This window comes from Elephas maximus, chromosome 5 (assembly GCF_024166365.1).
Source record: "Elephas maximus indicus isolate mEleMax1 chromosome 5, mEleMax1 primary haplotype, whole genome shotgun sequence".
Lineage (NCBI taxonomy): Eukaryota > Metazoa > Chordata > Mammalia > Proboscidea > Elephantidae > Elephas > Elephas maximus.
In genome coordinates, this window is record NC_064823.1 from 121591057 (window position 1) to 121606666 (window position 15610).

The window sequence follows — 15610 nt, forward strand, 5'->3', positions numbered from 1 at the left end:
AACCCAATTCATGCTTTGCTTCCTCAAATAAATAACTCCTTGACATGACCAGAACTGGGTCATCATGAGACCCTCATAGCCTCTCTTGGCTTCTAACACTTGGAATTTCACCCATATTTTCCCTTCTTCCAGCAGCTGTACCCAGCACCACAGGCTCACTTCTACTCTACCCTTTTGTTTCACTTTTCCTTAGACTATCTGAGAAGTGTTAAAACCCTGGGCCATGTCTTACCAGCCATTACTGGGGGACTAACCATACCAAGTTGACCAAGCTGTCATGGGACCCGAAGGCTGAGTTAATCAGGAGTTATCAGGAAGAAAGAGAGAGAATGAGTGTTAAAGCAGTAGAGTACTGCCTGTTATAAGGCAAAAGAGCAATGGTGGGTGGAGGGGCCTGAGAATTGGCATGTATGACTGGGATCTGTGATGCAAGAAAAAGGCGCACTTTGGAAGAGATGAAGCTGGAGAGTCGGCAGGGGCCAGGCATGAGAGCTACTGCAGTCACCCGGGCGTGAAATGAGGTGGTGGACAAAGGTGGGGCAGTGGGGATGGTGAGAAGCAGACAGGTAAGGAGTTAGACTCAATGATTTGGTGAGTATAGAATAACTCTCAGGTTTCAAGCCTGAGCAGATGGATACTGGTATAATTTACTAGGCATGAAAACATAATTAAAAATATTAACTGAATCTGAAAGATGGGGAAGGCACTGACTCTCTGGGCCTCAGCACTGCCCAGCTCAGCTGTCCACACCCAAAGGTCCTAGGCTGTCCCTCAGCCAAAGTCACTGTCTCAGCTCTGGGGAGGAGGCATCCCCCAAAGCTAAGCCTGGATTTCCCCTGAAATGTGAATGAATCTTCAATCCTTTGTGTCAAAGATGCCCTTGACAGTCGTTCTTACTTGATAGGATCTGACAGTTCCCCTTTTGATATCACATTAAAAATCTTAGACAATCTTGAAAATGCTTGGTGCTTGCTTAAGAAATTACAGCAGAGTAAAACTCACAAGGGTGCTCTTCTGGAAGAGGGGAGAGGAACCTGGTCCAAAGAGAAGTGACAGGCCAGCCCCTGGGGCCAGAGGAAAAGAAAAGGACTCAAGAAGCATCCCTATGGCTTATGGTGGTAGAAAGCCCTGCTCGTTGAGGGCTTGGTACATGAATCTCTATTTTCTCTCCTCATCTTCCACCAACTTGTTTTTATCCCTCCCCCAACCTTAGAGGCTCTACTTTGCTGGGCTCTGGGCCCCAGGGCATTAGCATGACCACTCATATCTGAAGCTGAGAAAGACCTCCTCCCTCTTTCTCCCACTGAGAGGAGTGTAAGAGGAGTCCCCCTGCTGATCTGAAGGGACATGTGCTCCTGGGGATTCAAAGCTGGAATTCTAAGTCTATTTTCCCTTACAGTCAGTGTCGTAGACCCATGTGGCCATTTACATTTAAAAATTAAAATAATACAAAATTAAAATTTTAATTTCTCAGATCCACTAGCTAACTACATTTCAGGTGCTCCCCAGTGTGACTCCCATATTGGGAAGCATGGATATAGAACACTTCTATCATTGCAGAAGGTTCTATCGGACAGTGCTGATGTAGATGATAATTAGGATCTAAATAATTTATAACACGGCTACTCTATCTAGGTACCTTACAAGTTGAATAGGCTCTTATCGACTGGTCAGGGAAACAATTTAGTATCAATATGGGAAGATGTACTTTGACATAAATGAAATTTTGGAAAAATATGTAAGCTGGGTTGCACCTGTATCTTTACATAGATGTATGTGTGCGTGTATACATACACACACACACACATCCACATATATAATAAACCAAAACCAAACCTGTTGCCATCAAGTTGATTCCGACTGATAGCGACCCTATAGGACAGAGCAGAACTGCTCCATAGAGTTTCCAAGGAGTGCCTGGTGGATCTGAACTGCCAACTCTTCACTTAGCAGCCATAGCGCTTAACCACTATGCCACCAGGGTTTCCACATATATAATATGTATGTAAATTATACATACAAGTACTTGATATTTGTATGCTCTATTTTGTTTCTATTAAGAATTACTAATAAAAAAATCAAAGGGTACACACACACATGCATTTATAGACATATAGAAAATATATACACCATGATGTTAACAATTGTTACATCTGAGTGATGGACTTAAAAGATGAATTATTTTTTCATTATACTTTTCTATATTCTCTAAATTTTCTGTGCAAGTGTATTATATTCAGAAGAGAAACAAATAGTATTAAAAAGTGGATAGACTTTAATAAAATCCACTATCTTAGAAGTAACGAATTAACAAGCTTAGATAAGCAAAAATGTTTTAAGTAAATCTATTTTCTTGAACAGGCAGTACACTCATGTGGTTCAGAAATCAAAACCAGTACACGAAGATACACATGGAGATTTGCTCTCCCTCTTATCCGCTTCCACCCTCAGCTGGGGTTGGTCCCCTGCCTCTCCTGCCTGACCCCTTGTTCCCTTTAGGCAACCACTTTTTATTCAATTCTTGAGTATTTTTTCCAATGAATACTCATTCTTTTTGCTTTTGTTGTACACAAAAGGCAGCATATTGTATAATTGGTCCGCATCTTGCTTTTTTCACTTTACATAGAGATCTAGGACGTTTCTCTAATCCAGTGAAGAGGTACCCAGAGGCAATCCCAGCAGGTGACATGCACACCTGGCAGGTTATGTCCCGGGTCACACAGTGCCTCACCTTCACCAGTATGTAACTGTGTAGAATCATGAGGTTGGTGGCCATCTCAGAGGGAATTTTGATTTTCTGGGATTTAAGTTCTGCATACATGCTGAAGAGAACATCATGTGCATTCCGATAGTTTCCTTGGAAAAAAGGTGGTAAGACGACATCATTACAAAGCACAGAACCCAAGGACTTTCTCAGGACTTCCGTTTTACAAGTGGATTTTGTTAAGTACATTATTAGCAATATCTTAATATTTTCTTATTTAAAGTAATTTAGTAGTTTTTCTTATTTTCATTGATGGTCCTATCACCTATTCTCCCCTTGGGGGGGAAAATGTGATGCCAGCTCAGACATCTCACTCCTCAGAACACCCTCCTGGCCCCAAAGTCGTCAAGTTCCCCTGAGTCTACCTGCTGAAGCTATCAAACACAGGCTCTCTTCCCATGCCCCCATTAATGCTTCCCATCATTTCTCTCTGCAGTAGTGTACTGATCGGGATTACCAGTGAGCTTTATCTGCCTCTATTCTGATGCCAGAATATTCTTTTAAAAACCTCAAGCTGTCGATCACACACCCACTTAAAACCCTCCTAAAACCCTCCAAAGGCTTTAAGGATCAAATGTGAATTCCTGAGCAGAGGACTTAAAGCCCTTTGCATCTGCCTTTCTTTACCTTTCCAACCTTATCTTTGCCTCTACACACACTCCAGTCATGCAACATGCTGCAGCATCCCTCCCCTCACGCCTCCCAGCGTTTGTGTTCTCTCTGCTGTTACCCTCACAGCACCCCTTCCCCCTCCTGCTAGCTCAGCCTTTCAGAATGAAGCCCAAGCTTTTGTTGCCTCCTCTGATCTCCGTCCTCCAACTCTTCCTGCCCCAGACTTCAGGATGAGGGATCCCCTTTTCTGTGCTCTTCTACCAGCTGCCATGGAGTTGATATCGACTTATAGCGGCCCCACATGTGTCAGATTAGAACTATGCTCCATAGGGTTTTCAATGGCTGATCTTTGATAAGTAGATTGCCAGGCCTTTCTTCTTGTCTTTTTTTAAATTGTACTTTAGATGAAAGTTTACAGAACAAACTATCTTCTCATTAAACAGTTAGTACACATATTGTTTTATGGGATTGGTTAATAACCCCATAACATGTCAACACTCTCCCTTCTCGACCTTGGGTTCCCTATTACCAGCTTTCCTCTCCCCTCCTGCCTTCTAGTCCTTGCCCCTGAGGTGGTGTGCCCTTTTAGTCTCATTTTGTTTTATGGTCCTGTCTAATCTTTGGCTGAAGGGTCAACCTTAGGAGTGGCTTCATTACTTAGCAAAAAGAGTATCTGGGGGCCATACTCTTGGGGTTTCTCTAGTCTCTATCAGGCCAGTTAGTCTTTTTTTTGTGTGTGTATGAGTTAGAATTTCGTTCTACATTTTTCTCCAGCTGGGTCTGGGACCCTCTATTATGATCCCTATCAGAGCAGTTAGTGGTGGTAGCTGGGCACCATCTAGTTGTTCTGGACTCAGTCTGGTGAAGGTGGTGGTAGTTGTGGTCCGTTAGTCCTTCGGACTAATCTTTCTTTTGTATCTTTAGTTTTCTTCATTCTCACCATGGCTTTCTTCTGAGGCACCTCAGGGTGAACTTGAATCACCAACTTTTCAGTTAGCAGTTGAGCATTTTAACTACTTGCAGCACCCAAGGACTTCAGTGCCCTTTTAGCATATTTCTATTTTAGCACTTATCACCCTGTATTACAACTCTGAATTTTCTTGTCTCTCTATCCCATCAAATCCTGAATGTTTGAGGGCAGAACTGTGGCTCAGTCCTCTCCATACCCTGAGCTCCCAGCACCGTATCTGACAGACATTAGGTGTCAGATAAACATATGGGAATAAAGTTATGACTTATTTAATTCCACCTTGTCCAAAGCTGTGCTCTATATTCATGAATATCTAAGAGAATCAGCTTACAAAAATTAGGGAAGATAACAGAGTAATTAACTGACTTAGTAAATATTTACAGAGCATATAAATGAACGAACCATTCTGGCAAGTCTATAAATAGACCCTATGTATTATAAAGAACTAGATCGATAATAGTATCACATATTTATCTTCCGTCTGCTAACATCTCTTAGATCGCTAAAACCAAATACACGGGTGAGTTTGTAGAAGGGAGGCTGCAGGCTGGAGAGGCCAGGAAAGTCACTGCCCAGGAGACAGATACTGCAAGAGGCCTTGAAGGACCAGAGGAAACTACCTAACAAGAGAAGATCCATGATGCTGAACTGTTTTACTTCTCAGAAACCTAGAAGTAGTCATCCCTCTAGGCTTTTGGATTCACAGCAAACCTAGATCAGAAACCGGCCACTCTCTCCTAGGCAGAGAAGGGTGGGGGGCCTGATTCTACTGCCTGTTTGGGGAGAAAAACACGAACATTAGGGACCTACCTGAAGACTGCTCTTCTCTGGCAATTATAATGGCAGTCCGAGCAGCCTCCCGGTATTGTTTCAGAGCCATGTACAAGCGGAACAGATACTTGGCATCCTGACATATAAACAGAGAAATAATCACTTTCATCATCACTTAGCTAAAGGGAGAAACACTTGACATTTTGTATTTCAGTTAGAATCACATTCACCTGCCAGTAACTGATAGTATTTTTAAAAATACCAATGAAAAAAGAATTAGTTTCTCAAACACTTATTCAGCGTTTAATGTGCGCCAGATTCTAAGTACTGTTCTAAGTACTTGAGAAATAATAACTTATTTAAATCCTCATGACCACCCTAGGAGGAAGGTACTATTATTATCCTCATTTCATAAATGGGGAAGCTCAAACAGAACTACGGAGGGGCAGAGCCAGGATGTGAACCAAGGGATTCTGGTTTCAGGGTCTGTGTTCCTAATGACTACTCCAGACAGCATCTCTTGTGTGCTTAAAAAAGAAATGTATCCTTAACAATGCACCAACTTCACAAATTCTCAAAAGTTTTTACATCTATACAAATTCTTTCTGATCTACAAAGTTTTGATTGGCCTTTGACCATTTTCCATCCCTCTTCCCTCTAACTTTAGACTATTTCACATACTTGATGCTTGTTTCTAGATTATTGAGATAAGTGGACATATTGTGAGGTTATTTAGAACAGTTCAAAGGCCTGTGGCCTTTGGAAGGTTAACTTAGCCTCTCTCCATCTCAGTGACTTCATACATAAGTGAAGGAAATGGACTCTGGGATTGCCAAAACCTTCTCCAGTTGTGACATTCTGTCATCACCATTTCTCCAATCAGTGATTGAAGTTCCTTCACAAGGAGATAATCCTCGAACACCGAAGCAAAAAGGGAGAAAAAACTCCGCAGTGCTCCCAAAGGTGTGTGACCGAGAGAAGACTGGTATCTTTGGGAACCCACAGCGGGTTATGTATTGTGAAAATATGCTCTTAATGATTTATTTCTGCTGTATATTTACAGAGAATTACTTTTATGCTTAATATGATTTCAGGCATCTAATTTTTAAATTTATTTTTGTTCTTGTTGGTTTGTTGTTGATTTGTGACTTGTTGATTTGAGATGCCAGCTGTTACAGAGTAGAACGGCTCCATAGGGCTTTCTTGGCTGTAATCTTTACAGAAGCAGATTGTCAGGCCTGTTTCTTCCATGGTGCTGCTGGGTAGGTTTGAACTGCCAACTTTTTGGTTACCAGCTGAGTACAAACTGTTTGCACTACCCAGGGACCTTGGCATCTAATTTTTTTTGTTAACAAGTATTACTTTGTTAATTACCATAATTTTTGAAATGTGAACAAAATGCACACTGTTGGGAATTAGTACCAACCCTGTTATATAGTTTCAATAGTCATTTTTTATAATCTCTAGAATAAATAAAACTGTTACATCTGAGCAAAATTGTGGTAGACACTGTTTCCTAGAAGGGGCTTGGCTGTTTCACAGGTGGTGATGCCAACTGTAAGGATTAAATGTACCCCAACAGCCCCTAAAACTCAGGGTCTGACTAGATGAATTCTAAGGCTGCTTTCAGAGGTAAAAATGTACAAGGCCATGATGCAAAAGCCAAACAGTTAAGAACAGGGCAGAAAACAGTAAAACCATAACTGAGATACTAAACGTCCAAATGAAGTAAACATGTTTAGTACCTTTGGCATGCCATCACTCTCCCCCATAAGGTAGTCTATCAGTTGGCTGGTCAGCAGTTCATCTTTGGCCTGACCAACCTGTTTAATAAGAAAGAAAACAACAAATCAGCATCTTAAACCTAACAAGAGGAAAAGACAAATAACCTTCTGCTAACGAAAAAAAAAAAAAAATGTATATATGTAAAAGTACCTATAGTAAAGTGCCTGAAACATGATCTAAGGTCAGATCTTTCTTCATTCATTTGTAGAATCTCCACTGATAAAAATTCATCCTCAGAAGCTATAGTTTTTCTCAGTTGTTGTATCAAACTACTGTATTTTTTACACACATAGAAAATTTATTTCTTGGGTGTTTTAATAAAAACTTTTGTAAGATAACTGACAATGAAACCTAGAGAATATAGCCCCTTAAGCACAGGAACTGGGCCTTATACAACAATAAGCTACCGAGTACCCTCATCTCCAGTGGCCTCCTGAGGAGACGCACATGCACACAGCGACACATAATATAAAGCAGAAAGAGATGAATGTTACAGCCACAGGCGCCCAGAAGCGGGGAGGCCTTGGGAAATGGGGGTTGGAGCTCTGGAAAGGGCCATGGCCTGGAGAGCTAGACTTGAGAATCGTCTTCTTAAAGGTGAGCATTTAAGCCATTAGAATGTTGGGTGATATTGATCAGAGAGAGAGAGAGAAAAAAAAAAAAAGGTAGTATATTGCAGAATGGAAATGTACCAGTTTTAGTTAGTAGGAATAAAATGTGTGAGATGAGGAATTCAGGGGAGACAGCAGGGAATTACTGACAAAGTTCAAAGACTTATGTCTAGAATAAATGGCCCCGGAGAAAATGGAACAAAAATGTAGACGCTCAAATTCCTAAAAAAAAGCCAGAATTACTGGACCAGTAGAGACTAGATGATCCCCCGGGACTATTACCCTGAGATACCCTTTGACTTTGGAACTGAACCCACTCCCAGAGGTCACCTTTCAGCCAAATACTAGATTGACTCATAAAATAAATAATAGCACCCGTAAGTAATGTGCTCCTTTTAAATAATGACCTATACGAGACCAAAAGGTCAACATTTACCCTAAGGCAAAGATGAGAAGGTGGGAGTAGGGAGATGGATGGCAGGCTAATGGAAACAGAACATCCAGAATGAAAATGAGAATGCTGACACATTCTAAAACATGTAACCAATAACACTGAACAATATGCACAGAAATTGTTAAATGTGAACCTAATTTGCCGTGTTAACTTTCACCAAAAATATAATTAAAAAAAAGTCTTATGTTTATAAAAAAAGAGGTGAGCCCAGAACACCACTGGAGCTCAAGGGGAGGACACTGAACAGAGCAGTCCTGTCCTTTGTCGTATTGTCATACCAAGGATACAGTCTCCAGTGTGGACTATACCTCAACATAAAGAAAAGGATTACAACTGGACCAATAAGCAACATCATGTAGATGGAGAAAAGACTGAGGTTGTCAAGGATTTCACTTTACTTGGATCCATAATCAACACCCATGGAAGCAGCAGTCAAGAAATCAGAAGACACACTGCATTGCACAAATCTGCTGCAAGAGGTCTCTTTAAAGTGTTAAAAAGCAAAGACGTCACCTTGAGGACTAAGGTGCGCCTGACCCAAGCCATGGTGTTTCCAATCACCTCACGTGCATGTGAAAGCTGGACAATGAATAGGGAAGACCTAAGAAGAATTGATGTCTTTGAATTGTGGTATTGGTGAAGAACATTGAATATACCACGGACTGCCAAAAGAACGAACAAATCTGTCTTGGAAGGAGTATAACCAGAACGCTGCTTAGAAGCAAGGATGGTGAGACTACATCTCACATACTTTGTACACGTTATCAGGAGGGATCGGTCCCTGGACAAGGACATCACACTTTGTAAAGTAGAGGGTCATCAAAAAAGAAGGCCCTCAGTGAGATGGACTGACACAGTGGCTGCAACAATGGGCTCAAGCATAGCAACAATTGTGAGGATGGCGTTGGACTGGGCCATGTTTCATTCTGTCGTGCATAGGGTCACTGTAAGTCAGAACTGACTCGAGAGCACCTAACAACAACAACAGTTGTTGTGTCACGAGGGACAGAGCAACACATGGTCTAGCTTGTTATATCTCAGGAAAGGTATAAGCAGGCGTTTGGGAGGCCTTTGCACAGTAGAGGAAGGATGAGATCAGCAGGAGATAGACTTGAGCGTAGAGGTGATCACGGTGAACCTGTGGTGTGGAGAGGCTTGGGGCTACAGAGTTTCTATACACCTCACTGACTGGGAGGTGCGAGTATAAGAAAGCTAAGGTTGTAGGAATCTGTGTGGCCTCTGCTCTTGCCATTCTATAAGGAAGGGATACTGGGACTGAGAAAGAACAGAGTTCATTATATGGTGGCTTTTGTGGATGAGTTTGGGTGAAGAAGCCAGTGCAGAAAAATGGTTAAAAGCATGGGTTCTAGAGTCAGCCCACCTTAGGTCAAATGTTAGTGACACGGTTTGGCACCTGTGTTATCTTGAGCAGGTTACTCTTGGGGCCTCAATGAGGATAATAACAGTACCTACCCCACAAAATTGTTGTGAGAATTAAATAAGCTAATACACATAAAGGGTTTAGACTGGTGCCAGGCCGATAGGGTTCCCAGATTTAGCAAATAAAAATATAGGACAGCCAGTTAAATTCGAATTTCAGAGAAGCAACAATTAATTTTTAGTGCAAGTATGTCCCATGCAAATGTGGGAAACCTACTGGCAGAGTAAGCACTCAATTAGAGCTCACTATTATTTTTATTGGAAACCCTGGTGGCCTAGTGGTTAAGTGCTACGGCTGCTAACCAAAGGGTGGGCAGTTCGAATCGGCCAGGCACTCCTTGGAAACTCTATGGGACAGTTCTACTCTGTCCTATACGGTCGTTATGAGTCGGAATCGACTTGAGGGCACTGGGTTTGGTTTTTTGGTCACTGGGATTATTTTTATTACTAGCAATAATGGCAGCTGCCACCAGGGAGAGTTGAGCACACCCAGTGTTAAGGTAGGTGGAAAGGAGACTGAGTAGGGAATAGATGTGGCAACTCAAAATTAAAATCACTAGAAGGCTGGGGATACAATGCTGAGGAAACTTACATTTAAGACGGAGAGAAGCCAGTGAAGGAGGCTGAGAAGGGACCATCTGAGCAGTAGTTGGAGAACCAGAAGCAGCAGTGTTCTAAGGGAGTAAAAATTTCAAGAAAGATGTTGTGTAATAGTGTAAAATGCTGCTACAACATGGAGTAGTGTGAAGACTGAGAAAAAGACTTCTGTAGTTAGTAAGTAAGAGCTAACTGGGGACCTTTTAGAGAAAGTTTATGAAGTGGTGTAGGTAAACTTTCTCTAAACGGTCCCCAGTTTCAGAACCTTGAGGTGTGAAGAATGGGACAGGGTGGGTGAAGTGTCAACATTCTGAAGATGTTCTCAATTAATTAAGAGGTATGCCTTCTGGTTGAGAATCATCAGGCTAATGAGTGCACAGACTGTGAGAAAGAGCAAGTCATAAGTAAAAGTGATTTTTTTTTTTAGGGAAGGGGTCTCAAGGTACAACGGAAAAAAAGAAATGGAGGATTGAGAAGGAGACTTGAATCACTTGTATAATGCTTTCATTGAGCTGGGGATGTGTCCAATTCGACAAATATTTTATTGAGTCCCCACAATGTGCTAAATACTAGATACTTCAGTGTATAAAGAGATGGTCCTTTATCTTGAGGAGCTTTTAATCTGAGGGGGTTAACTGTTGTGGTAAGTAAGGTAAAAGTACTTACAGGGGTTCTAAGGAAGATGAATTTCAGGAAAGGCTGCATAAAGAAGTGGCATGTGAAGTGGGTCTTGCATGTTGTGTAGGAGTTTGAAAGGCAGAGATGCAACAGGGAGGAGTGTTCCTTCTAAGGTTTAAGGTAAGCAAGAATGAAGGAATAAAGGAGGGAAAGCCATTAAAGGAGAAGTATGTGGCCAGTTTAGTTGCAGCACAGGATACTGACCTGTTGTTGTTAGGTGCTGTTTCGTCAGTTCCAACTCATAGCTACCCTGTGTACAACAGAACAAAACAACGCCCGGTCTTTCACCATCCTCACAATCACTATTATGCTTAAGCCCATTGTGCAGCCATCACATTGAGGGTTTTCCTCTTTTTCACTGGCCCTCTACTTTATCAAGCCTGATGTCTTTCTCTAGGGACTGATCCCTCCTGATAACATGTCCAAAGTATGTGAGACGCAGTCTCACTATCCTTGCTTCTAAGGAGCATTCTAGTTGTACTTCTTCCAAGTCAGATTTGTTCGTTCTTTTGGCAGTCCATGGTATATTCAATATTCTTCGCCAACACCACAGTTCAAAGGCGTCAATTGTTCTTCGGTCTCCTTTATTCATTGTCTAGCTTTCGCATGCATATGAGGGTGACTAAAAATACCTTGTGGCTTGGGTCAGGCCCACCTTCGTTTTCAAGGTGCTATCTTTGTTTTCAACACTTTAAAGAGGTCTTTTGCAACAGATCTGCCCAATGCAATGTGTTTCTGGATTTCCTGCTGCTGCTTCCATGGGTGTTGACTGTGGATCCAAGTACAATGAAATCCTTGACAACTTCAGTCTTTTCTCTGTTTATCATGATGTTGCTTAGTGGACCAGTTGTGAGGATTTTTGTTTTCTTTATGTTGAGGTGTAATCCATTCTGAAGGCTGTGGACTTTGATCTTCATCAGTAAGTGCTTCAAGTCCTCTTCAGTTTCAGCAAGCAAGGTTGTGTCATCTGCGTATCGCAGGTTGTCGATGAGCCTTCTTCCAATCTTGATGCCCCATTCTTCTTCATGTAGTCCAGCTTCTCAGATTATTTGTTCAGCATACAGGTTGAATAAGTAGTTGAAAAAGTACAACCCTGACACACACATTTCCTGACTTTAAACCACAAAGTATCCTTTTGTTCTGTTTGAATGACATCTTGATCTATGTACAGGTTGTACTTAATTGTACATGAGCACAATTAAGTGTTCTGGAATTCCCATTATGAGCAATGTTATCCATAATTTGTTATGATCCACATAGTCGAATGCCTCTGAATAGTCAATAAAACACAGGTAAACATCTTTTTGGTATTCTCTGTTTGCAGCCAGAATCCATTTGACATCAGCAATGATATCCCTGGTTCTATGCCCTCTCTTCTGAATCCATCTTGAATTTCTGGCTGTTCCCTGACAATATACTGTTGTAGCCACTTTTTTTTTTTTTTTGTAGCCACTTTTGAACGATCTTCAGCAAAATTTTACTTGTGTGTGATAATATGATACTGTTCGATAATTTCTGCTTTCAGTTGGATCATCTTTCTTGGGAATAGGCATAAAATGGATCTCTTCCAGTCGGCTGGCCAGGCAGCTGTCTTTCAAATTTCTTGGCATAGAGGAGTGCGCACTTACGGTGCTGCTTTTGTTTGCTGAAACATCTCAATTGGTATTCCATCAAATCCTGGGGCCTTGTTTGTCACCAATGCCTTCAGTGCAGCTTGGACTTCTTCCTTCAGTACCATCAGTTCCTGATCATATGCTACCTCCTGAAATGCCTGAACATCAACCAATTCTTTTTGGTATAGTGACTCTGTGTATTCCTTCCATCTTCTTTTAATGGTTCCTGGGTCGCTTAATATTTTCCTGGTAGAATCCTTCAATATTGCAACTCAAGGCTTGAATTTTTTCTTCAGTTTTTTCAGCTTGAGAAATGCCCCATGTGTTCTTCCCTTTTGGTTTTCTAACTCCAGGTCTTTGCGTATGTCATCATAATACTTTAGTCTTCTTGAACCACCCTTTGAAATCTTCTATTCAGCTCTTTTGTCATTTCTTCCTTTTACCTTAACTGCTGGATGTTAAAGAGCAAGTTTCAGAGTCTCCTCTGACATCCATTTTGGTCTTTTCTTTCTTTCTTGTCTTTTTAATGGTCTCTTGCTTTCTTTATGTATGATGTCCTTGATGTCATTCCACAACTTGACTGATCTTCGGTCATTGGTGTTCAATGCATCACATCTATTCTTGAGATGGTCTCTAAATTCAGGTGGGATATGCTCAAGGTTGTACTTTGGCTCTCCTGGACTTGTTCCAATTTTCTTCAGTTTCAACTTGAACTTGCATATGAGCAATTGACAGTCTGTTCCACAGTCAGCTCCTGGCCTTGTTCTGACTGATGATATTGAGCTCTTCCATCATCTCTTTCCACAGATGTAGTCGATTTGATTACTGTGTATTCTATTTGGTGAGGTTCACGTGCATGGTAGCCGTTTATGTTGGTGAAAAAAGGTATTTGCAATGAAGAGGTTGTTGTTCTTGCAAAATTCTATCGTGCGATCTCCGGCATCCTTTCTATATCCAAGGCCAGATTTTCCAACCATCAATCCTTCTTCTTTGTCTCCAACTTTCTTTCACATTCCAATCACCAGTAATTATCAATGCAGCCTGACTGCATGTTTGATCAATTTCAGAGTGTAGAAGTTGGTAAAAATATTCCATTTCTTAATTTTTGGCCTTAGTGGTTGGTGCGTAAATTTGAAAGTTATATTAACTGGTCTTCCTTGTAGGCGTATGGATATTATCCTATCACTGACAGCATTGTACTTCAGGATAGATCTTGAAATGTTCTTTTTGACAATGAACGCAACACCATTCTTCTTTAAGTTGTCACTCCTGGCATAGTAGACTATATGATTTCCTGATTCAAAGCAGCCGATACCAGTCCATTTCAGCTCACTAATGCCTAGGATACCAATGTTTATGGATTCCATTTTATTTTTGACAATTTCCAATTTTCCTAGATTCTTACTTTGTACATTCCACTTTCTGATTATTAATGGATGTTTGCAGCTGTTTCTCTCATTTTGAGTTGTGTCACATAAGCAAACAAAGGTCCCAAAAGCTTGACTCCGTCCACTTCATTAATGTCAACTCTACTGAGGAAGCAGCTCTTCTGCAGTCATATTTTGAGTGCCTTCCAACCTGAGGGGCTTGTTTTCCGGCACTATATCAGACAATGTTCACCATGGGTGACCCTGGTGGTTATTTGCATACTGGAAGCAAAGCTTCCAGGATCATGTCAACACACAAGCCCCCACAGTATGAAAAACTGACATAGGGGGGTTGGAGGGTAATTGGCAGCTTGGTTGGAAAAAGACTTAGGTGTTATTCCCAGCTCTATTACTTTCTATTTCTTCAGGTTGGTCATATTATCTTCTGGGAGCTCGATTTCCTCATTAGTCCAATAATGTGGGTTAGACTGGATCACCTCCTGGGAGATCTAAGATTCTGTGATCCACTAATAGTAGCTTGGGAACAAATTGTGGAGGCAGTAGGGAGCCACTAAACACCTTGCAGCTGAAGAATATTAAGTGCTACAGCTGCTAACCAAAAGGTCAGCAGTTCAAATCCACCAGATGCTCCTTGGCAACTTTATGGGGTAGTTCTACCCTGTCCTATAGGGTTGCTATGAGTCGGAATCAATGGCAATAGGTTTGGTTTTTCTGGTTTTAACCGGACTTGAGAAAAATTCATCCAGTAGTCAAGTTCAGAATGGACTTGTCTGAATGAATGAAGTAATCCCAGGAATGAATAATAAATGCAAATATACTGGTTTTGTAGACTACATGTCACTGATCTTAATAAAATGCCACATTATATGGCAAAACAAATAGAAGTAGATTCTGTGGGATTAAAAAACAGCAATAAAAGGAGAAAGCTCTGAGAGCTATAAGTGACATCCATCGTTTTGCCTGATACACATTCAGTTCTTCTGAGAAATGCTCCTACCTCCATTTCAACCATAGGGTCTAGTAGGACTTGCATGTCTTAGATGACCCTATCTCCATGGCCAAAGATTTTGGTCGAGGGATTGAAATAGACCTAGTTCGCCCAGTCATGCTATTCTATCACTGTGGCCACCAGTTGACTGGTCCTGGAATGGACAACCAACAAAATCAGCCCTTATGGACTATAGGAACAGAGTACTAGTCTTTCTTTGGTAGGAAAGATGAGAGATGTAGTCTTGGGAGCTGTTGGCAATCTTAATTTTGGCTTCTTAGAGGAAGTAGTTCTTAGAAAATGTTTTTGATATGCAGAGAAAAGCAAAGAATAAGAGATCATTTTACAATAGTCTTTTGTGAATGGCTGGAAAATAATTTCCATTCCTTAATAATTCTACTGTAGTTTCAACATCCAGATATTTTTAGGAAACTAATTTTTATGTCACAATTGATTTGTTAACATTTTTACCGAAAAGGCCTAAAAACAGTGATCACCTTAGTAGCAGTGAGTTTTCCTAGTACCCAAATTGTGGTCTTAAAATAACATTTCTCACTAAAAAGAGCCAGGACTTCTTAGAGAAACGGCTGATTCCAGGTCTGGGGCAAGGAATGGAACCTGTAATACATTATTGTACCAGAGAGCAAAGAAGCCATCACAGATGAATTGGGTTGTGTCAAAAGGAAATAAGAGTCAATATAAAGGTACAATTTGGGACTCAAAAAGACCATTAACCGCAATGGATTGAAATACACCCAATATGCTAAAAATCTATGAGTTCATAACAATATTAAAAACAAAAGCACCCTAATTCATTAGTCATCTTTGGAGAATGCTAGGGAACTAACCCATTAGTCTGAAAACTGGTAAACAAAGGGAAAGAATCTAGTATTTACCTTATCTTTCCTGTATCTTAGGGTACCCAAATAGCTAATGCGG

The 15610-nt window shown here is 41.0% G+C and overlaps 1 protein-coding gene across 2 annotated transcripts in view; it reads right to left on the reverse strand.

Moving 5' to 3' along the window:
- WDR19 (WD repeat domain 19) overlaps positions 1-15610 on the reverse strand; it is a 101640-nt gene that overhangs the window by 15140 nt on the left and 70890 nt on the right. For both annotated transcript variants that reach the window (XM_049886342.1, XM_049886341.1), the window contains 3 exons: positions 6863-6940; positions 5157-5253; positions 2732-2856 (listed from right to left, as the gene is read on the reverse strand). In XM_049886342.1, coding sequence (XP_049742299.1) covers positions 2732-2856; positions 5157-5253; positions 6863-6940 — 300 coding nt within the window. The remainder of the gene's footprint in view (positions 1-2731; positions 2857-5156; positions 5254-6862; positions 6941-15610) is intronic.